At 40.4% G+C, this 23,524-nt stretch overlaps 3 protein-coding genes across 3 annotated transcripts; all 3 read right to left on the reverse strand.

The window, feature by feature from the left end:
- Positions 1–9,232: 9,232 nt before the first annotated feature.
- On the reverse strand, positions 9,233–9,613 carry LOC115665135 (cytochrome P450 81D1-like). The gene has a single exon (XM_030587022.1). The coding sequence runs from the start codon at positions 9,611–9,613 to the stop codon at positions 9,233–9,235; it is 381 nt and encodes a 126-aa protein (XP_030442882.1).
- Positions 9,614–11,764: 2,151 nt separating this feature from the next.
- Positions 11,765–14,344, reverse strand: LOC115682672 (isoflavone 3'-hydroxylase-like). The gene is made up of 2 exons (XM_030606965.2): positions 13,409–14,344; positions 11,765–12,409 (listed from the first exon to the last, which is right to left on the reverse strand). The coding sequence occupies exons 1-2, from the start codon at positions 14,324–14,326 to the stop codon at positions 11,789–11,791; spliced, it is 1,539 nt and encodes a 512-aa protein (XP_030462825.2). The 5' UTR covers positions 14,327–14,344; the 3' UTR covers positions 11,765–11,788.
- Positions 14,345–18,773: 4,429 nt separating this feature from the next.
- LOC115682711 (cytochrome P450 81D11-like) lies at positions 18,774–19,295 on the reverse strand. The gene has a single exon (XM_030607003.1). The coding sequence runs from the start codon at positions 19,293–19,295 to the stop codon at positions 18,774–18,776; it is 522 nt and encodes a 173-aa protein (XP_030462863.1).
- Between the last annotated feature and the right edge of the window lie 4,229 nt (positions 19,296–23,524).

The raw sequence follows: 23,524 nt of genomic DNA on the forward strand, positions 1-23,524 counted from the left end.
AAATTTTCAACGAATTTTCCAACGAATATAAAAAATACCGAACAGTACCGGGTTTTTTTTGGAATTCGTTGGAAAATTCGTTGGAAATTTCCAACAAATTTTCCAACGAATATCAAAAATGCCGAACAGTAACGGGTTTTTTTGTAATTCGTTGGAAATTTCCAACGAAAAAAAATTCGTTGGAATTTTCCAACGAATTTTCCAACGAAAATTGTACACACTGAAATAATGGCCCGGAAAATGGAAATTCGTTGGAAAATTCGTTGGAAATTTCCAACGAATATAAAAAATGCCGAACAATACCGGGTTTTTTTGAATTCGTCGCAAAGTTTGTTGGAAATTTCCAACGAAATTTGCGACGAAAAATTTTTCGTTGGAAAATTTGTCGCAAATTTGCAACGAAAATTTTTTCGTCGCAAATTTTCGTGGCAAAAATCCAGTTTTTTTGTAGTGGAGGCCGACCCTCGCCAGCATCGGGCGACGGCCGCCCTCGCCGGCATCGGGCGAGGGTTGTCCTCGCCGCCCGGGGCCGGGCGACCCTCGCCGCGTCGGGCGAGGGCGACCCTCACCTGCGTCGGGCGAGGGCCGCCCTCGCCGGCGTTAGGCGAGGGCTATCCTCGCCTGGGTCGGGCGAGGGCAACCTCGCCGGCGTCGGGTGAGGGCCGCCCTCCCGGCGTCGGGCGAGGACAGCCCTCATCCGACGCCGGCGAGGGCCGCCCTCGCTAGATCCGGCGAGGGTCGCCCTTGCCGAGTCGAGCGAGGGCGGCCCTCGCCAGCAGCTGCCGAGGGCCGCCCTCGCCGGCTTCCGCCTCTGGCCGGTCGCCGGACCGGCGACCGGCCAGAGGTTGAAATTGAAGAAAAAGAAAAGAAAAGAAAAATATAAAAAATTCAAAAAAATTAAAAATAATATTAAAAATTAGTTTGGGGTAAAATTGTCACATGTGTACCAGTTTGGGGTTTTTTGTGATATGTTCGGGGTAAAATTGTCACAGGTGTACCAGTTTGGGGTTTTTTATGGTCAAAAAAATAGTTTGGGGTAAATGTGTCACAAGTGTACCAGTTTAGGGTTTTTCGTGGTATTAACCCTTGTTGTTATTGGTTCCTTTTTGGATAATCAAAAGTAGATGGCACTATATGAAAAATTTTATTAGGCCTCTTTAGGATATTTATATATTAAATGGTATGATATAATTTTATTGGATGTCGGATATCAGCCACTAGTTTAAACTGCCGATCGCAATTTGTCATATTATATGATATATCAATCGGTAAACTGGCCTTTTTTTAAATATGATACCGCGTTTTATTGGTAAGATCAATTGATATTTGGATTGGTGCATGCACCTGCCATCTGGTCCAAGACAATTTGCCCTCCGCTAGATGCGTTTGTACATCACACGACTTGATTGAGCAAAAGGTCTTGGAAATGCCGACTTTTTCTTTTGACATTGTTCTATATTAGAGTCGGCACTTCCTTTAATAGCTTTTATGGACACGATACGTTGGTGACCATTTCACGTAAAGGGTTATCTCGAGGGAAATTGTGTACTTTCAATAGACTTGATCGTTATAACTATAGCTACATTTAAGTTGGTTTACATTAACTAAAGCTTGGAAATTTAGATTACCCCGATGCTACTTAAAAGTGTAAAATGAGCAAAATGATAGAGTTACCGTGCAATATATGCTTATGTTTGGTCGTCGGGATAAAACTCAGGATAGGATAAATTTTATCATATCCCGTGTTTGATGTTTGCCCAAGATCGGACAAAGTCGGATATAGAAGGGATATAGCCCAGATAAAATTATCCCATGGGGAGGTGGGATAAAGGTGAATAGGATTTCTAATAACTATAATATAAAAGTTAATTTCTCGAATAACAAACTTGTTAAATTAATAAAATTAAAATAATATTTGAATTTTAATATAAAAAATTCAAAATATCAAAAAATAATAATAATTTCGTTTTTATTTATATATTCAAAATTTCTTTATATCTTGTGATATATCTTTCATACATATAAATCAATATTAATGTATTTATATTTATTACATATTTTAGGAATATTAGTATAGTTTACTATTCAATAAAAATTTATTAGAGAATGATGGAAGGGGAAAAAGGAAATAAAATAATTAAAAAATTAAAAAAAAATGGAAAAATGATATAAAAAAATAAGCAAATAAAAATGAAGTAGGTAAGAGTGTCGTAAGAGATTTTGATCATCTCCGTTTGTGCAATTTTTAGGTTCATTTTCACTGATATGACATTCATAGCAAATAATGAATATGGTAAGATGTGAAAATATCCGGCTTTATTTTCACGATTCACCAAATAGTAGATAGGATATAGCAAATCCCTTGAATTTCATATCATATCCTATCCAGTCATATCCTGGCTAGAAATCCAGACGACCAAACGCAGCCTTATGTTAGCATATAAGGCAATAATCCTTCTTCTTCTTTTTGCGTGCTTTCATCAAGTCAAAAGGCGGATTATGCTTATTTTAAACAGATAGCGAGCAAAATCACTCTAAAATTTTCATTCACCTAATAAAGAAGTCTGATTTATTCAATACTCGACCGCATCAATTTTAAAAGTTTTAGGATTTAATCGCATGATAAAGAAATATATAATAACATTACAACTCGAATATAAATTGCAAAGAGTCCTAATGCATGTCGCGACCTCCCCGTGCTCCAAATCATGTTGCTTGAACTGGGGTGATTTTTGTTTTGAGGATGATCACCAACTGGGTTTATACAAACCAAAACTATAGGCTCAATTAGGTTAGCAAGGAATAAGAGTGTATGGAATAATACCGGCCGTTTCATGCGAGTTCTGGCCCATACTAGATATCACCAATGCATTTTTCTCAATCAGATGCAGAAGTAGTATCAGTCCTATTTATTTCAAGGAATGAATGGATGCGAACGGTTCCCAAATTTCTGCACTCCTTTGTGAAAACGGGAAGATTGATGGGCCGAATACGCTAATCTTTTTGGGTCGTTTCGTCCTGGCCACTCATCATACGAAAAAAACAAAAATGGAACGGTACGGTTGAAGGTGATGATGCTCTCTTACTTGTTGTGGCCCTTCATTGAGGAAGAAAAAGCAAAAGGAAATTGACATGTCTTATCCTTACCAAACAAGCGGATACCAATTTCACAGGACACTTCTATCGCATCTGGATTGTAGCCGTACAATCACACGACGTGCCGTCGTAATTAAGCTCGATAATATTGTAACATGTCATGAAAATATTTTATGATGTGATGACATGATGTCGTGTTCAAATTCAATGTCGTAACCCGTTAGTCCATGCCGAAGGTATAAGGCCCGGGCGCTCATGCCCTACCATTCAACATGAGGTGCCCACGAAATCCCAACAAATTCAATATCTTTTGCAAAAAAGCAATAAATTTATTGTAATTATGTTAATTCAATTCCGAAATTTTTTACCCAAAAATAGTTCTTATTAACAAATAATTGGGGACTTTTTTAAACATATATGAGAAAAGTTTTGATATCTAAGACAATTAATGAATTGAGAATGGATATGATTTATAAGCCCGTTTTGAGCTTGCCCCTTGATTTCATCGAAAGCTGTAATATTTTGTTAATTGAGAAAATTACCAAAACAATCTTAAACCTATTACAATTGTGTTAATTCGGTTATAAACTTTTTTTTACCAATCGAGTCCTAAACATTTTGCATTTGTTCTAATTCAGTCAATCCAGTTAATTTTGGCTGGCCAATGCTAACGTAGACATATTTTAATAATATTTCAATAATATTTTTGGATTTTTTATTAAATTTATTCTTTTCTTTTTTCCTTTTTTATTTCTCTTTCTTTTTTTTTTCTTTCCTTCATCTTCGTCCTTTGGCCGGCGAGGGTGAGCCTCTCCCACCCCTGGCGAGGCCTGCAGAAACAAAATCACAGCCCCATCAGTTTGGTCCCTTGAAATCTAGCGCCATCGGACTGGCTTTTCGAAGGAAATGGGTCGGCGTCAAATCCGTCGTCGAGCACAGCTTCAATGTTGCAGTCCATGGCGAACTCATTCCTGAGGGGAAAATTGTCCAAAAAATCATAAACCTATTGTACGGCGGCCAATTCAGTCCTAAACCTTTTAATTTTGTCAATTCAGTCTTAAACCTTTTTAAAAGTTGCTAATTCAATCCTAAACTTTTCAATCGTGCCAATTTAGTCCTAAACCTATTGACTATTTGCCAATTTAGTCCTAAACCTTTTAACGAATTGCTAATTTAATCATTCTAGCTAATTTTGGCCGGAAATCAATGACGTGACGATCCAGTCGGCGCCGGCCGTCCTACGTGGCGATGACGCGGATAATTTTCTATTTAAAAAAAAAAGCAAAATTTTATTGATTTTTATTCATTATTTTACTATTTTTCTTTTCTTTTCTTTTCTTTTTTTCATGGGGGAAGAATAGTAGAAGTGCCAAAACTTGTGTATGACACTCACTTTAGTGCCAAAATTTTTCGCCAGCTCACTTAAATGCCAAAATCGGAGGAAAAACAATCACTTAAGTGCCAACAGCGAGAAATTCTGACCAAATTAATACGTGGCTTTTATAATTAAAATTTTAATCTGAGTTGGATTTTTTTTTTAAAAAAAAAAATCAGTCTACGTGGCATTTTCATGTGTATATTTCGATTTTTTAAATATTTCTTGTGATTTTTTTCTTTTTTCCTTTTCTTCTTTTCTTTCTTCTTCTTCTTCAACCTTTCGTCTGTGACCAGACACCGGCCACCGGCCATGGCCGGCTGCCTGGCCTCGCTTGCACGAGACCGCCGTTGCCCGCCACAGGCAAGGCTTGGTCGACCCTGGCCTGGGCGAGGGCAGGCGAGCCCCAGCGAGGGTCGGCCTCGCTTCGCCTGGGCAAGGGGAGCCTAGATCCGGTGAGGCCGGCCCTCACCCAAGCCACGGCGGCCTCACCAGGCATCACCTTCCCTCAGGTGACGCTCGGCGAGGCCACCGTGGCCTGGGAGAGGGCCGGCCTCGTCGGATCTGGTGAGGGTCGGCCTCATCTCGTCGGGGCTCGCCTGCCCTTGCCTAGGCAAGGGTTGGCCGAGCCTCACCTATGGCGGGCGATAGTGGCCTCATCCAGGCGAGGACAGGCGGCCGGCCATGGTCGGTGGCTGGTGTTCAGTCACCGGCCAAAGGTTGAAGAAGAAGAATAAAGAAAAGAAAAAATGAAAAGAAGGAAAAAAAAGAAAAAAATCACAAGAAATATTTTAAAAATCGAAAAAAATATTAAAATATTATTAAATATTGTCCCCGTCAGCGCTGACGTGCCACGTAGGACTGAGAAATTAATAAAATATGGCCACGTCAGATTTCCGGCGACCCAAATCGGAATTGGCATTTAAGTGATCGTTTTTTTTAAAAAGTGGCACTTAAGTGATCCTAAAAAAGCTTTTTGCACTAAAGTGAGCGCCGTATACAAGTTTTGGCACTTCTAGTATTCTTCCCCATTTTTTCCTTTCTTCTTCTTCGTTGAGCTCACCGGCTCGGGGGCGAGGGCTGCGAAACCCTCGCCCGCCTTCGCTGTTGCCGGCGAGGGCCTGGGCGAGGGCTCTCGACGCCCTCACCGGCCACAGCGAGGGCTCGCGAGCCTTCGCCAAATCCGACGAGGGCCACGATACCTTCACCATATCTAGCAAGGCAAGGGCGTCACGGCCTTCGCCTAGGCCGTCGCCGGCCACAGCGAGGCAGGCGACGGCTTGCGACGCCCTCGCCGGCCACAGCGAGGACTCGCGAGCCCTCACCAAATCAGGTGAGGGGCGAAGGCGTTGCAGTTTTCACGGATCAAGGATGATGGAAAATGCCCCTCTTTAGTAAATGAAAATGCCGAAACTACTATGTTAACTCAAAATCCATTTAAAATTTAAAAACTGACCGAAATAATTGTGACTTATGTCTATATCTGTAACTCGCAAAAGATATCTGGTTGGAGTAGTTTTCATTGATGATGTGTGATTCGGTGATCGGTCCCCAATCTTTTCCCTTGGTTGCAGTCACATATGCGTTCTTGAATGACGAGCGTGTGATTATCTCTGCCAATTATGCCATGATGATCTACCTTGATTTCCGATTTTTAGTTTGTTTTAGAGCTTTACAAGCTTGCCTTGGTATTGTGACTTTTGATATTTCCTATGAATCTCTCAATCTATCATTTTGGTAATGAATGGAAATTTCTTTTGACCAAACGAAAAATAGATATCTAAGCAAAAGAAGTATTATTCAATCGAAAATAGAGAAATTAAAAAGTAAAAAAAACACGGCTCTTTGTGAGTAAACAAAATCGTTTTGTACCTCAAAACTCAAAATCCTTTTGAAGGTTTATTGATAACCTATCAATTTGGCGACCTGACGGAGGCTTTAGGGTTTGGCCGAAATCCAAACATATAGGACGTGGTCCAGAACATTACCCAACAAAAGAATAAATCCGGCCCTAACTCTGAGTCTAAATGCGATTTGTGTTTATTATTATTATTATTATTATTATTATTATTATTATTATTATTATTATTATTTGTGTGTTATCCATCCGTGTGTTATTATTGGTTCCTTTTTGGGTAAGCAAAAGTAGATGGCACTATAAGAAAATTTTTACTAGCCCTCTTTAGGATATTTATATAGAAAATGGTATGATATAATTTTATCGGATGTCGGTTACAAGCCACTAGTTTAAACTGCTGATTGCAATTCGTCGTATTATACGATATATCAATCGGTAAACTGGCCTTTTTTTTTAAATATGATACCGCATTTTATGAGTAAGATCAATCGATATTTGGATTGGTGTATGCACCTGCCATCTGGTCCAAGGCAATTTGCCCTCCGCTAGATGTGTTTGTACATCAAACGACTTAAATTAGCAAAAGGTCTTGGAAATGCCGACTTTTTCTTTTAACATTGTTCTATATTAGAGTCGGCACTTCCTTTAATAGCTTTTACGGACACAATACGTTGGTGACCATTTCACGTAAAGGGTTATCTCGAGGGAAATTGTGTACTTTCAATAGACTTGATCGTTATAACTATAGCTACATTTAAGTTGGTTTACATTAACTAAAGTTTGAAAATTTAGATTACCCCGATGCTACTTAAAAGTGTAAAATGAGCAAAATGAGAGAGTTACTGTACAAAATATGCATTTATGGGTTAGCATATAAGGCAATAATCCTTCTTCTTCTTTTTGCGTGCTTTCATCAAGTCAAAAGGCGGATTACGCTTATTTTAAACAGATAGCGAGTAAAATCACTCTAAAATTTTCATTCACCTAATAAAGAAGTCCAATTTATTCAATACTCGAACGCGTCAATTTTAAAAGTTTTAAGGTTTAATCGCATGATAAAGAAATATATAATATCATTACAACTCGAATATAAATTGCAAAGAGTCCTAATGCATGTCGCAACCTCCCCGCTCTCCAAATCATGTTGCTTGAATTGGGGTGATTTTTCTTTTGAGGATGATCACCAACTAAGTTCATACAAAACAAAACTATAGGCTCAATCGGGTTAGTAAGGGATATAAATGTATGGAACAACACCGGCCGTTTCGTACGAGTCATGGCCCATATTAGGTATCGCCAATGCATTTTTCTCAATCAGATGCAAAATTAGTATCAGTCCTATTTATTTCAAGGAACGAATGGATGTGAACGGTTCCCAAATTTCTGCACTCCTTTGTGAAAACGGGAAGATTGATGATGGGCCGAATACGCAAATCTTTTTGCGTTGTTTCCTCCTGGCCACTCATCGTACCAAAAACAACAAAAATGGAACGGCACGATCGAAGGTGATGATGCTCTCTTACTTTTTGTGGCCCTTCATTGAGGAAGAAAAAGCAAATGGAAATTGATGTCTTATCCTTACCAAACAAGCGGATACCAATTTCACAGGACACGTCTATCGTATCTGGATTGTAGCCGTACAATCACACGACGTGCCGTCGTAATTAAGCTCGACAATATCGTAACATGTCATGAAAATATTTTATGGTGTGACGACATGATGTCGTGCTCAAATTCAATGTCATAACCCGTTAGTCCATGCCAAAGGTATAAGGCCCGGGCGCTCATGCCCTACCGTTCGACCTGAGGTGCCCACGAAATCCCAAACTCAATATCTTTTGCAAAAAGGCATAAATCTATTGTAATTATGTTAATTCAATTCCGAAACTTTTTACCCAAAAATAGTTCTTATTAACAAATAATTGGGGACTTTTTAAAACATATATGAGAAAAGTTTTGATATCTAAGACAATTAAAGCATTGAGAATGAATCTGATTTATAAGTCCATTTTGAGCTTGCCCTTTGATTTCACCGAAAGCTGTAATATTTTGTTAATTGGGAAAATTACCAAAACAGTCTTAAATCTATTACAATTATGTCAATTCGGTACTAAACTTTTTTTTACCAATCGAGTCATAAACCTTTTGCATTTGTTCCAATTCAGTCCATCCAGTCAATTTTGACTAGCCAATGCTAACGTGGACATATTTCAATAATATTTTGATTTTTTTATTAATTTTTTTCTTTTCTTTTTTCCTTTTTTATTTCTCTTTCTTTTTTTTTTCTTTCCTTCATCTTTATCCTTTGGCCGGCGAGGGCGAGCCTCTCCCACCCCTGGCGAGGCCTGCAGCAACAAAATCACAACCCCATCGGTTTGGTCCCTGGAAATCCAACGGCCGTTGGACTAGCTTTTCGGAGGAAATGGGTCGGCGTCAAATCCGTCGTCGAGCGCGGCTTCAATGTCACAGTCCATGGCGAACTCGTTCTTGAGCTTTTGAGAATGAGGAGGGAGTGGTACAAGCATGAGGAGATCGGAGCAGTACGTGCCACGCCATCGCGCGACGTGGGCGTCATATGACATGTCATACTTTCAACTTACATCCATGTTTTCAAAACATACACGAAACACACAACTAAACCGTGGCACGACTTGATGAGAACCTTTCGCTTGATTATGTCACCGAAAATTACAGTTGCATCTCATATTTTAGAAAATCAGTTGATAAATGCAAGTTGAAACTGAATTGAAATATGTGGTGCGGAAAAGATCATGCAGAGATGCTAACTGTTCCTCACATGTACCACAGAATTTCGACATAGCAGTCCCTAATGAAGTCATAGTTCGATTATTCATGTCGCTTCCTAACCCAACGTGTACTGTTAAGGTGTTTGGTGTCTCTAGCTAGCATTTCTTCATTGTTTCTTCACCAAAGCGATCATCTCCACCAACTAGGAAGGGCGTCATCATTTCCCGTGGCTTGCACAAAGCCTGCAAAGGCTCCGCCGGTGGCACGGTGAGGCTGTTGCCCTCCGTCATGTCAATCTCCTCCGAGCCAACTCTCCCCCACTCGAAGCACTGAAGCAATGCTCCTAACGCCAACCCCACCACTCTCCTCCCAAGAACAGCCCCGGGACAAGCTCGCCTTTCGGCACTGAAAGGAATCATTTTAAACCCTTTGTTGCTCTCTTCACCGCTGTCAAATCTCTCGGGCACGAACCTCTCGGCATCCACCCATAGTTTGGGGTCCCAGTGAAGGCTCCATGCGTTCACCAGCAGCGTCATGCCTCACGGAACGTGGAAGTTCCCGATGGTCGTGTCCTCTGAGGATTCGTACGGAAGCAGAAGCGGACCTGCTGTATACAACCTCATTGTCTCGCTAATGACGCTTTGAAGGTAGTTGAGATTATCGGGGTTAGATTCTTCGACGAGGCAATCATGTCCTACCTTGGATTCTATCTCATCGCAAGCCCTTGGCATTGCTTCCGAGTGGTTAAGGAGAAGTATTGCCGCCCATTCTATCATGGTGGCCGTGGTGTCGCCTCCAGCAAGCAGCATTACCTCCACAAGTCACAGAACTAATAATCTTCCTAAAGTGGGCATTCATGTTATAAATAAAAAAAGAACTGATAGGTTTACTAAAAATAACTTTAATCCGGTAAACTGAAAATCATTAAATATTCAATATCCCTACTCTGACAAGTACTCAATGACTGCCACATTGTACTGGAATGCATTTAAATGGTCACATTGATCCACATGAACTTCATTTGAGAGTTAGTATTCAAATGGTCAAGATCCATTTTAAAATATGGATAATGTTAGGCACTCAGTAAGTATACTTTATTTGGAATAATTTAATTTTCAAGGCACTGATTATGCATAACAGAAAGGCAATCGATACATTGAATACTATAAAGTTTTCTTAATTGATTGTTTAATAAGTGTGCCTGAGGCCCTCATTAATATAATCCTTAAAACATATAAAAGTAATGCAATGGAACACGTTTATTTCATATAAGTGTGTATAGGTACAAGCGCAATTGAATGAAAAAAGTGCAAATTACACGAACCTAAGTCTTAAAACTTATAAAAGTAATGCAATGGAACACTTTTATTTGAATTGTTTGTTTGTCTTAAATGACGAAAAGATATTATTGGATATTTCTCTAGTGTTCTCTTTCGTGATCGACCCTTTCTTTTCTGTATCTACACGGCTAACCCCAGTGAAAGCAGAGAGAAATAACCCCCAACGGACAAGCCACTTTGTGCGGAGACCTTCATTTTCAGAGCTGGCACAGTGAAGGCAACCAACCAAGCAAAGCCCAGTTTAAAGAAGTTCCTCAAGAAAGCAACTAAGTTCCCATTGAGAGACCAAGAATTTCGTAAAGTGATCATTGAGACTGATCCACCATGTGAAAGCGAAAGCGGGGTTATGGCAAGTTAGGAAAGAAGGAGCTAAAGGAGATAGTTTCCAAGAAAAGCTTTCCATCTTAAGTGGAATTGTTAACAGAAAAGATAAAAAAAGGAAGTCATACCTAGCAAAGAAACCTACGAGGAGACACCAAGAAGCTAGCAGCACTTATTCCACCAAGGAGCAGGATATGTACTGATTATAAGAGTCGGACTCGAACTATCAGGTATGAGCAACTCACTTCAAGTAAATATTGCGAGACGTTAACCATGCAAACACATAAAAAAGATCACCCATTCTTGGTCCTATGCAGAACCACCATCCAACGCCACTAGTAGCCGCCACCTGTTGCCATTGGCCACTACGGTCGACATCGCTGCCCAGCATTGCTTCCCCCACCCCCCCCCGGCTGCTCTCTCTAGCTTCGTCATGTCTGTGATGCTCGTGTTGCCATCACAACAACAACAATAGTAAATCCATCTCTTTCCTTGACGGCCTCGAAATTTAGAGTATACCAAGGAGCTCTCTCTCTTTCTCTCTCATACCAATGTGTTTTCTTTGCAACTACCAAATCTTTGTACTTACACAATAACCTCTAATCCCATGACATTGGATCTGTCTAGGGACTGATATGATGTCCAGAGGAGATGCCAATCAAACTTCGAAATCTAGAGTATACCGATGATATGAAAATCATATTGCAACTTTAGTTAATGGTAGGCCCTTTCTTCAAACATACATATCATCTTACAATAATAATCGTCGAAAGTATTCTTAGACCATCCAAATACCTAAAGAAAGTCCATATGAATGGCCATTTCATTAATACATTACACATCCGATCTTCTTTTCTTTTCCTTGAATACATTATTATTAGACACGAGAACTAGAATTCTTATTCCATCCATTCTAGTTTGAGTTTTCTTTCCCCTCCATTCATTTCCACCTCATTTCATTCATACCAACTTACTTTGTTATTACACATTAGTTCATAAGCATTGCCACGGTTGAACATGACCAAAATAATTCACTGGAGAACGACCTTCTCAAAGCTGTGCAAGAACATTTGCAATCTTGCATTCACGCGCTTTGCACATAGCCTCCAATGGCTGTCTCTTGGGCATTGTGAGTCCCGTTCCTTCCGACAAGTCCACCGGCTCTTCGCCGACTCGTTCCCACTCGAAGCATTGAATAAGCGCCGCTAGAGCCAAACCCACCACTCTATTGGCAAGGCCAGCACCGGGACAACTCCTCCTCCCCATGCCAAACGGCAACAACCGGTACGCATGATCCCCTTCCAATCCCTCGTATCTTTCTGGTTTAAAACTTGTTGGATCGTCCCACACTTTTGGGTCTCTCTGAATTGCCCATGCATTTACTAGGATCATGGTGCTTCGGGGCACGTCAAACCCGCCGATCATGCAATCCTCGGAGGACTCATGAGGCACTAGGAGTGGCGCTGGCGGAAACAACCGGAGCGATTCATTGATGATGTTTTGAAGGCAAGGCAGCTTGTGGATATCTGCTTCGTCAACTAGACGGTCTCGACCAACGACCTGGTCTAGTTCTACTTGAGCTTTTTTCAAAACGTCCGGATGGTTGAGTAGGAGGGACATAGCCCATTCTATTGTCACCGAGGACGTGTCCGTGCCTGCAGCTAACATCGACTACCGCAGATTGGGGTTAAGTAATTTGCTAAGTATGCTTATTGGTTTCAAAGAGAGATGAAACTTGTTTTCGAAATTGAAGAATAATTAGGTTCAGACGTAAAGAGGAAAATGCAAAGGAAGAGGTTCGGTTTAAGTCGGAATCTAAAATGGGCCGCTCTTATGGTCTTGTTCATGTGTAAGTGCAAAATTTATCTGTTTCATGCATCATGTAGATGTAGAAGTGATTTTTTATGGTGGCTTGTCTTGTCGAGACGACATACTTCAGTATGGTTCGACGGGTACTCAACTCGAATCGATCGGAGTTGAAAAACATGCGTAAATTCAATAAAGAAAAATTGAACTTGAACTAAATCATTTACCGCACACATGACAAAAGATTGATCGGCTTGTGTAATTTCAATTTGTCCACTCTCTTCTTTCTCTGTTTTAATCTACAACAATCTAAAATAGCAGCCACTATTCAAGAAAATTATATAAGAGTCCTTGGATGTAAGCCCAATTCACATGAATCGATAGATGAAAAGGGCTCCACATGAGACCATATGATTCAACGGTATATATACATTGGGCTTACATGCACCGAGATCATGCAATAATGACTAAAAGAAAAGACCCTATACTCGTAGTAGAAAAGAAAAATAAGACGTTTAATATGATATACCATAAAAAAAATTAAAATTAATATAAATCGTCGGATTGGTAATATCCTAGAAAGAGACATCGTTTTTAACGGTCCAGATCCATATTGGTACATGTATTAGGAGATTCTAAGCCACTATTCAAACCTAAGGGTCATAGAAAAAGCTTTGTTTGGGAAGAAGTCAGTCAAATTTTTGTCCATTTGCTCCCTCATCTCTCGTTTCCCTTCTTTCCAGAAACAAGGCGGACATGTTCTTACCACTGTTATTCCTATTTTGGTGAGCACCAAAAGACTTGTCTCACGAAACTCAGAAACATGCATAAGTCAAGTGAACAGAACACGTGTTATACACATACCAGGATTTGGCCTTTGATGATGTCGTCCGGGTAGCCATCCGACAGCATGGTATCGATCATCGTCTTGCTCTCCATCTCTCTGCCGCGGTCACTTCTCTTCCTTCTCGACCTGACCTCGTCTATCATGCCCTGCAAGATCCTATCGGACCTCTTGGCGACGTCGACCATCCTCCGCTCTCTCCCCTTGAAGTCCACCACCTTCCTCAGTGCCGGCAAGAAATCGCCCGGGTCTGTCCCACTTAGCTCGAATATCTCCTTTATCACTTCCCTGAACTGCCTGGCCACCTCGACATCGCCTGCCTCGATGGCGGCCCCAAAGTAGTGCTTCCCAGAGATCATCCTCATGATGCTCTTGAAGGATAGCTCCTGCAGCCTCGACCTCATCTCCACCCTTGCGCAACCGCCGCGCACTGCCGCCAACGTGGCCACCTCATAGAGGTTCTTCACGAGGAGCCTCACTTCCTCCAGCCGGACGGTGAGGGAGCCGGCAAGGCGGTGCGGGGAAAGGATTTCGAGGGCCGTGAGGCGGCGGAGGTCGCGCCAGAGGGGACCGTAAGGGGCGGATCCAATGGTGGTGTTGCCGTAGGTGAAGATCTTGCCAGCGAGCGTGCGGGGGCGGTTGGCGAGGACGACGTCATTCCTGGTAAAGCACTCCTCAGCCGCGGACGGGGAGGATACCACGACCACGCGGCGAGAGCCGAAGGATAGGAAAAGGACTGGGCCGTAGCGGTCAGAGAGAGACTGGAGGGTCTGGTGGACTGGCTCTTTTATAAGGAGGAGGTGGCCGATGATGGGGAGCGAAGGTGGGCTCGGCAGGAGATTCCGCTTGCTGCTTCTCTGCAATTTGAACAGGAAGAGAAGGAAGAGGAAGGAGGATGCTGCAGAGATGATGTACACCCACACGTCTTCCATGAACATGTGATGGAGGCGGGGAGAGAGAGAGAGAATGGGGAGAGAGATGTAACCGGTTAGAGGTTTTATAAGGTAAGGTTGGATCTAATTTTTCACTCGTTAGACCGTTTCTCAATATAGACTAACACATATCAAAATTATACATCAAAATTGGGATACAAAACTTTTTGTTACCTATATTATTTGTCATTTCTACGTTCATGACTTATAACTACAATAACTTATTATTTGACAAGAAATTTTTATTTATATCAGTCAATGTAAATACTTTTTTGAAAATCACTCGCTTCAAATCGTCAAATCGACAGCAAAAATTATCACATTTCGATTGATCAGCATCCTAATCAAACATCGCCAATCCTTGTACTTTCAATTGATGAATTGTGTACCAAAAAAGGGACAAAGAACTTGATGATTGGGTGTTAAAACTAATAAAAATGAATTCGTTGATGGTAACACAAATCTTTCGGAAAGAAGAAGAGCAAGTGTTTGATAGACAAAATGAAATAAACAACTCGAACAACTAAAAATAAGCTACTGGAAAATGACTCGGAATAAATTCTGAGTAAAGTGCATTGATAGAAGTAAATCTTGTTTTTTGTACGCATCCTTTCCTCTTTAATAAAAATGTAGGTTTATCAATAATTTTTCATTTTAGGATTTACACAATTTTCTATTAAAACTAATTTTTGTCAATGGAGAAGGGTAATATTGCAAATGATTTATCGTATTTGCTTTCGGATAATATCTATTAAGTAAACATTGAAACTCATCTAAAAAACATATCGAGTATCATAAAGGGTCATTTTTTACTCTAATCTTGTTCGGAGGGTAGGCGAACTTTACACTATTTTACATTATCCCCGGTTGGAGGGTAGGCGATTTGTGTTTATTACTTCTTGCTCATTGTTGTTAATAATAATTATTATTATTATTATTTGCGTGCTATTATTGGTTCTTTTTTGGTTAAGCAAAAGTAGATGTCACTATATGAAATTTTTTATTAGGCCTCTTTAGGATATTTTTATATTAAATAATGTGATATAATTTTATCGAATGCTATGTATGATCCACTAATTTAAACCATCGATCGTAATTCGTCATATTATACAACATATCAATCAGTGAACTAGCCTTTTTTTTGTAAAAAAATGGTTAATTCCATGAAAAATCCCAAACTGATGCACCTGTGGCAATTTTACCCTAAACTATTTTTTTGACCACAAAAAACCCCAAACTGGTACACCTATGACAATTTTGCTATAAACTAATTTTTTTACCACTAAAAATCCCAAACTTGTATATTTGTGACAAATTTACCCTCTAATAGTTTCCGTTAAATTAAATTAATACCACAAAAATCACAAAATGGTACACCTGTGACAAATGGAGGGTAAAATATAAAACTGGTACATCAGTTAACTGTCACGTGTCATTTAACAAAGCAATTTGATGGTAAAATTTAAAGAAAACAAACTGAGAGTAAATTTGTCACAAGTGTACCAGTTTGAGGTTTTTTATAGTCAAAAAATTAGTCTTGAGTAAAATTGTCACAAGTGTATCAGTTTGGAGTTTTTTGTGGTATTAATCCTTTAAAAAATTTGATACCACATTTTATTAGTAAGATCAATTGATATTTGGATGCACCTGCCATCTAGTCCCAAGGCAATTTGACCTCCGCTAGATGTGTTTGTACACCACACGACTCGATTAACTAATGCCAGAGGCGAAAGGTCTTTGAATGAAAGTTCATGTGCCAATTTTTTCTTGGCATTGTTCTATATTAGAGCCGGCACTTCCTTTAATAGCTTTTATGGGAACGATACGTTGGTGACCATTCCATGTAAAAGATTATCTTGAGGGAAATTGTGTACTTTCAATAGACTTGATCATTATAACTATAGCTAAATTCAAGAAGGTTTATATTAACTAAAGCTTGGAAATTTAGATTACCCCGATTCTACTTAAAAGTGTAAAATGAGCAAAATGAGAGAGTTACCGTACAAAATAATAAATATGCATATATCGGATAGCATATAAGGCAATAATCCTTGGATGCATTTATCGAGTTAAAAGGTAGATTACACTTATTTTAAATAGATGTTGAGTAGAATCACTCTGAAATTTTCATTCACCTAATAAAGAAGTCCGATTTATTAAATACTCGACCATGTCAATTTTTAAAAGTTTTAAAATTTAATCCAGTGATACAGAAAATTCATAATAACATTACAACTCGAATGTATATTGCAAAGAGTCCTAATGCAATTTTTCAATCAGATGCAGAAGTAGTGTGTATCGGTCCTATTTATGTCGAGGAATGAATGGATACGAACGGTTCCCAAATCTCTGCACTCCTTTATGAAAAGGGTTAATAAAACGAAAAACCCCAAATTGACACACCTGTGACAATTTTATTCCGAACTATTTTTTTGACTATAAACAATCACAAACTGGTACACATGTGACATTTTTATCTCGAACTAATTTTTTGACCACAAAAACCCCAAAATGGTACACCTGTGATAATTTTACCCCAAACTAATTTTTTTACCACAAAAAATCCCAAACTGGTACACCTGTGACAAATTTACCCTCCGTTTGTTTCCATTAAATTTTACTGTCAAATTGCTAAGTTTGATAACACGTGGTAGCTGACGGGTGTACCAGATGGGGGTTTTACCCCTGTGTTTGTCACAAGTTTATTAATTTGTAATTTTTCGTAATATTAATCTAATTTAACGGACATTAACGGAGGGTAAATTTGTCACAAATATACTAGTTTGGGATTTTTTGTGGTAAAAAAATTAGTTTTGAGTAAAATTGTCATATGTGTATCAGTTTGAGATTTTTGGTGATCAAAAAATTAGTTTGGGGTAAAATTATCACAAGTGTATCAGTGTAGGGTTTTTTATGGTCAAAAAAATAATTTGGGATAAATTTATCATAAATATATCAATTCGGAATTTTTTATGGTAAAAAATTAATTCGAGATAAAATTATCATAAATATATTAATTAAAAATTTTTTGTGATATTAATCTTTACGAAAATGTGAAGATTGTTGGGCCGTACATGCAAATCCTTTTGCGTCGTGTCCTCCTGGCCACTCACCATACGAAAAAATCAAAACGGGAACGGTACGGTCGAAGGTGATGATGCTCTTTTACTTTTTGCGGTGCTTCGTTGGGGAAGAAAAAGCAAATGGAAATTGACATGTCTTATCCTTACCAAACAAGTGGATACCAATCTCCCAATTTCATGTGACACTGCTGTCGCATCTCGATTGTAGCCATACAATCAGACGACGTGTCGTCGTAATTAACCTAAAAAATATCATAACATGTCACGAAATTGTTTTATGAAGTGACGACATGATGTCGTGTTCGAGTTCAATGTCATGACCGTTAGTCCGTGCTGAAGGTGTAAGGGCCGTGCGCTTCTGCCCTGCTGTTCGACACAAGGTGCCCACAAAATCCCAATAAACTCAATCTTGGTTCCATTTTAGGTCCCCCGACGATGTTCTAGCAAAATTTTTTAGGCATCCAGGTAATTCTAAAACTCTCTTCATGTCTAAAGTAATGTGTTATCATGTTGAAAATAGGGCTCATGTAATTTAAAACACGATTCAATGCGTGAGCCAATGATTCGTGATTGTCAACCTCTGAACTATTTCCCCAAAAAAAAAGTTCTTATTGACAAATAATCAGGGTACTTTTTAAAACGTACATGAGAAAAGTTTTGATATTTAAGACAATTAATGTGTTGAGATTGGATATGATCTATAAGCTCGTTTCGAGCTTGCCCATGGATTTCATCTAATTGAAAGCTGTAATATTTCGTTGATTAATTACTTAACAAGTGCAACGGGTGCATTTGTTAACAAATTCCTTTGGAAAAATCATAAATATTTTGGTGAAAAAGTTTAATCTTTCAAAACCGTCTATCAAAGAATGCTATGAAGGGATCATATGCATCCTTTGGGACAATAGAGATGCCCAAATAAGTCGACTAATAATAGTGATCTGGTCGCTCATGTCATCTCAACAAATTTTCCATTCATACACGTCACAATTAGGATTTATACATTCTCTTGTCACATGATACATCATCGTCACCACAACATGTCATTACACACCATGCCATCGTGCAATGTAGGTGAAAGCGGTCAACATAAAACGATGTATTTTGAATAAACTGCACCAACTTTATAGGTCTAGTGTAAAATAACTTACTTCTTGAAAGATTGAGTGAGATTACTCCATATTATTCCATGTTGCTTCCTAACCCAAGGCGTACTTTTTAGGTTTTTGGTGTCCCTAGCTAGCATCTCTTCATTGTTTCTTCACCAAAGCGATCATCTCCACCGGCTAGGAAGGGCGCCATGATTTCCCGTGGCTTGCACAAAGCCTGCAAAGGCTCCGCCGGTGGCGCGGTGAGGCCATTGCCCTCCATCATGTCGATCTCCTCCGAGCCAACTCTCTGCCACTCGAAGCACTGGAGCAATGCTCCCAACGCCAACTCCACCACTCTCCTCCCAAGAGCAGCCCCGGGACAAGCTTGCCTTCCGGCATCGAAGGAATCATTTTAAACCCTTCGGTACTCTCTTTGTCATTGTCAAATCTCTCGGGCATGAATCTCTCAGCATCCACCCATAGCTTGGGGTCCCGGTGAAGGCTCCACGCGTTTACCAGCAACGTCATGCCTCGCGGAACATGGAAGTTCCCAATGGTCGTGTCCTCCGAGGATTCGTGCGGAAGCAGAAGCGGAGCTATTGGATACAACCTCATTGTCTCGCTAAAGACGTTTTGAAGGTAGTTGAGATTAGTGAGGTTAGATTCTTTGAGGAGGTGATCATGTCCTACTTCGGATTCTATCTTGTCGCAAGCCCTTCGCATTGCTTCCGAGTGGTTGAGGAGAAGTATCATGGTCCATTCTATCGTGGTGGCCGTGGTGTCACCTCCAGTAAGCAGCATTACCTGCACAAGTCACGGGACTAATAATCTACCTAAAGTGCGTCTTCATGTTATAAATAAAAAAGAAATTGCTAGGTTTACTAAAAATAACTTGAATTTGGTACACTGAAAATCATTTAAAATTCAATATCCATACTCTGACAAGTATTCAATGATTGCCACATTGTACTTAAATGCAATTAAATGGTCCACATTGATCCATATGAACTTCATTTGAGAGTAACTATTAAATGGTCAAAAGCCATTGTAAAATCTGGCTCATGTTAGGCACTTACTAAGTATACTTCATCTGGAATAATTTAATTTTCATGGCACTAATTATGCATAGCAGAAAAGCAATTGATACATTGAATACTATAAAGTTTTCTTAATTGATTGCTTAACAAGTGTACATGGGCTCTCATTAATATAATCCTTAAAAAGTTTGTCACCCTCAAAGTAATTAAATTTCATGTAAGTGTGTATAGGTACAAGCGCCATTGAATGAAAAAAGTGCAAATTACACTAGCTAAGTCTTAAAATTTATCAAAGTAATGCAATGGAACACTTTTATTTGGTTTGTTTGTGTTGGCTAGGTCCGCCTATGTGGGGCCCAGCTAACACTTAAACTAAAAAAAAAAAAGAGAGAAAAGTCAAAAGTCAAAAAGTAAAAGGAAAGAAAAAAGAGTCCTCGTGCGTGGAGTGTGCGCCCAAGAGAGCAGAGGAGAGACAGAAAACAGAGTGTGGTTCACCGAGGGAACTCCCACGGAGAAGAGGGAACTCCCTCGTGATACGAGAATTACGAGTTGATCAGTTTTGTTCGTTGAGAACCTCCTTCAAATCCTCCAATCACCGTGAGGATTTTCTTGCTTCGTTTATGTTAACCCACCCTTGTGGTGAGGAAATACAGTTATATTGTTATGTTGAGCCTCTAGTGTTCTCTTTCGTGAGCGTCCATTTCTTTTTTATATCTTCACGGCTAACACCAGCGAAAGCAAAGAGAAAGAACCCCAACGGACAAGCCACCTGTGCGGAGACCTTCATTTTCAGAGTTGGCACAGTGAAGGCAACCAACCAAGCAAAGCCCAGTTTAAAGAACTCTCTCCAGAACCCATTTAGTTCTCATTGGGAGACCAAGAAACCTTCAAGAATTTCCTAAAGTGATAATTGAGACCGATTCGCCATGGGAAAGCAAAAGCGTGGGTTATGGCAAGTTAGGAAAGACAGCCGAAGGAGATGTTTCCAAGAAAAACTTTCCATCTTTAGTGGAATTATTAACCGAGAAGATAAAAAAGGAAGTCGCACTTGGCAAAGAAACCTACGAGGAGATGCCAAGAAACTAGTAGCAATTACTCCACCAAGGAGCAGGAGACACCAAGAAACTATCAGCAATTACTTCACCAAGGAGCAGGATATGTACCGATTATGATAGTCCGACTCAAACCATCAGATATGGGCAACTCACTTCAAGTAAATATTGCGAGATGTTAAACATGCAAACACATAAAAGATCACTCATTCTAGGTCTTATGCAGAGCCACCGTCCACCACCAATAGTAGCCACCACCTATTGCCATCGGCCACTATGGTCGACATCACTGCTTGACATTGCTCTCTCTCTCTCTCTCTCTCTCTAGCTCCGTCAGCTCGGTCATGCTCGTGTTGCCATCACAATGACAACAATTGTAAATCCATCTCTTTCCTTGACAGCCTCAAAATTTAGAGTATACCAAGGATCTCTCTCTCATACTAATGTATCTGAGTGGGCTCTATTTTTCTAAGATCCCCACCTTTGAGAGTGGGCTCCTGAGAGGGCATAATCTGAGTCCTCTTGGACGTGGGAGCCTGCCTCTTTCAATTTTTCTTATCCTTTGCCTTTTTATGCAGGAGCTCTCGGTTCTGGAGCCAAAATTGAAGCTAGGAGAGACCCAGAGGTAGACCGAGAGTCGAGAAATGGGGGAGAGGCCCAGATCAGAGATGCTCCCGCCGAGGGATCCCAAGATATGTCTCGGCTCCCTTCTTTTTTCTTCTGTTTCCTGCGCTTCCTCCTCCTCCTACCTTTTAAGAGATTGGACAACTCATTTTAGCCTTCCCCTTCACTCTTTGCCGAATGTGACTCTGCTCTCCCACAACTCCCAACAGCTGTCACAATCCCTGCCATCACCTCTATCTATTTCAACTTCAGCCTGCCACTCCTGGTTTGTCCACTCCAAGAAATGCCAATATTTAGCTTAGTTCATAAGCAGCAAAGTCAGCAATTTTGCAGCCGAGGCTCAGGGTCAACACAGCTGACTCCACTCGGTTTTGGGCTCTCTTTCTATCTCCAGGTCTAGTTCAATTTTAGTCCAATGGAGCTAAGTAGTGACTGGCCGTAGAAGGCTGAGTTATACATGGGAGAGTGAGATTAATCGGGTGATGAGAGAGAGAGAGAGGGAACGATTAATCAAGGGCTCAAATGCCCTCGTCAATTTAAATTTTTCTCGTCAGGTTCAATACCCTAAAATTATAGATCCTATAATTGTAATGCCCTTATGTCCCTAATTGCTAAGTACAGAAGAAATTAGAGAAAACTAACATAGGATGATGAAACGATGATGTTCTCGATCAAAGGTTGAATCTCTCGGTTTGACCGAACAAGTCAGCCTTTAACTTATACATGAAAATTTTAAAGTCTAAACTCCTAAATATATATATAAAAGGGAAAATGACACAAACAGTCCCTGAACTTTGACTCAATGTGCAATTTGGTCCCTGAACTTTTAATTTGTTCAATGTAGTCCATGAACTTTAACCTAATGTTCAATTTGGTCCATGAACTTTTAATTTGTTCAATGTGGTCCCTAAACTTTTAATATGTGTTCAATTTAGTCCCTGAACTATTTGAAAATGTTCAATATAGTCCTTCCATTAATTCAAGTGCATGGACTATATTGAACATTTTCATATAGTTCAGGGACTAAATTGAACACATATTAAAAGTTCAGGGACCACATTGAACAAATTAAAAGTTCAGGGACCAAATTGAACATTAAGTTAAAGTTCAGAGACTACATTGAACAAATTAAAAGTTCAGGGACCAAATTGCACATTGATTCAAAGTTCAGAGACTGTTTGTGTCATTATCCCTATATATAATGATGAAAGTGATGTCTATATGCAATGCAATATTATGAATATGATATTTTTTGTTTTCGATGAGGGGTTGACCTCCCGATTTGACCAGAGAGTTCCCTGAAGAAGCAAACCTTTTCCTTATTCGTGGAATGGTACACACACTAATGAAATGTAATGCTGTCAATGCAATGAATGGAGAGCTTGACAAATTGACTATTTTTGTTCGAAGATTGAGCTTTGTCAAGATAAGAAATCTCGAGCTTCGAAGTGATTTTTGTTGACACCTATTTTTAATATCCCCAAAAATTAATTACACAAAATTTAGGAATTAATTTTCTTTAATTCCTAAAACAAAAAAATATTTCTATTTAAATGCACTGCATATAGACATTAGGCATATGTGCATTAATAGGGCCTATTAGAGCATATTTTCTTAAATTTAAAAAAAAAAAAATCGAAATCGATTCGGGCCGGGTCGGGGCTGGGCCGACCCGGCCCTTTTCTTCCTTTTTCTTTTTCCTCCTGCGCGGGCCCAGCCCGTTTCCTTTTTTTTTTCCTCCGCGCGGACTGGGCCTGGCCCGGCCCGGCCCAGCTGCCCTCTTCCTTCTCCCCCGTCGCTCTCGCTGTCCTGTTCGTCTCTGCTCACCGACGGCAGCGTGACGCACGGCGGCGTCGCTTCTCACCGTCGCTGTCTGGCCAGAGGAGGGCCGGATGAGCACGCCGACGGGACTGGCATTAATGGCCAGTCCCGTCCTCCCCATTTCCCTTCTCCCTTATCCCCTCCTCCCTCTCGCCTCCCTGTTCCTCTCGGCCCCCCCTCTGCTCTGCTCTGCTCTGCACCGGCCTGCTATGGCCGCGAAAGTCGCGGGACAGGTAGGCCGGTGCAGGCCATCGTCACGCCGACGCGGGGAGGCACAGGTTCGTCGTCGCCGGCTATAATAGCCAGAGAGAGAGAGAGAGGCCGGTCGGCCATTTTTTGGAAAAAATACAGAGAGAGCGTGAGAGCGTGAGCCGGGAGAGACAGGGAGCCTCCGGCAGCCACCGCGCCTCATCCACCCATCCCCGCCGCCGAGACGACGACGGCGACACAGAAACAGAGTGGGTCGGCCAATTTTGAGAGAGAAAACGAGAGAGGA

This window comes from Syzygium oleosum, unplaced genomic scaffold (genome assembly GCF_021117445.2).
Source record: "Syzygium oleosum isolate NSW1041296 unplaced genomic scaffold, Sole_v2.1 Sole_v2.23, whole genome shotgun sequence".
NCBI classification, from domain to species: domain Eukaryota; kingdom Viridiplantae; phylum Streptophyta; class Magnoliopsida; order Myrtales; family Myrtaceae; genus Syzygium; species Syzygium oleosum.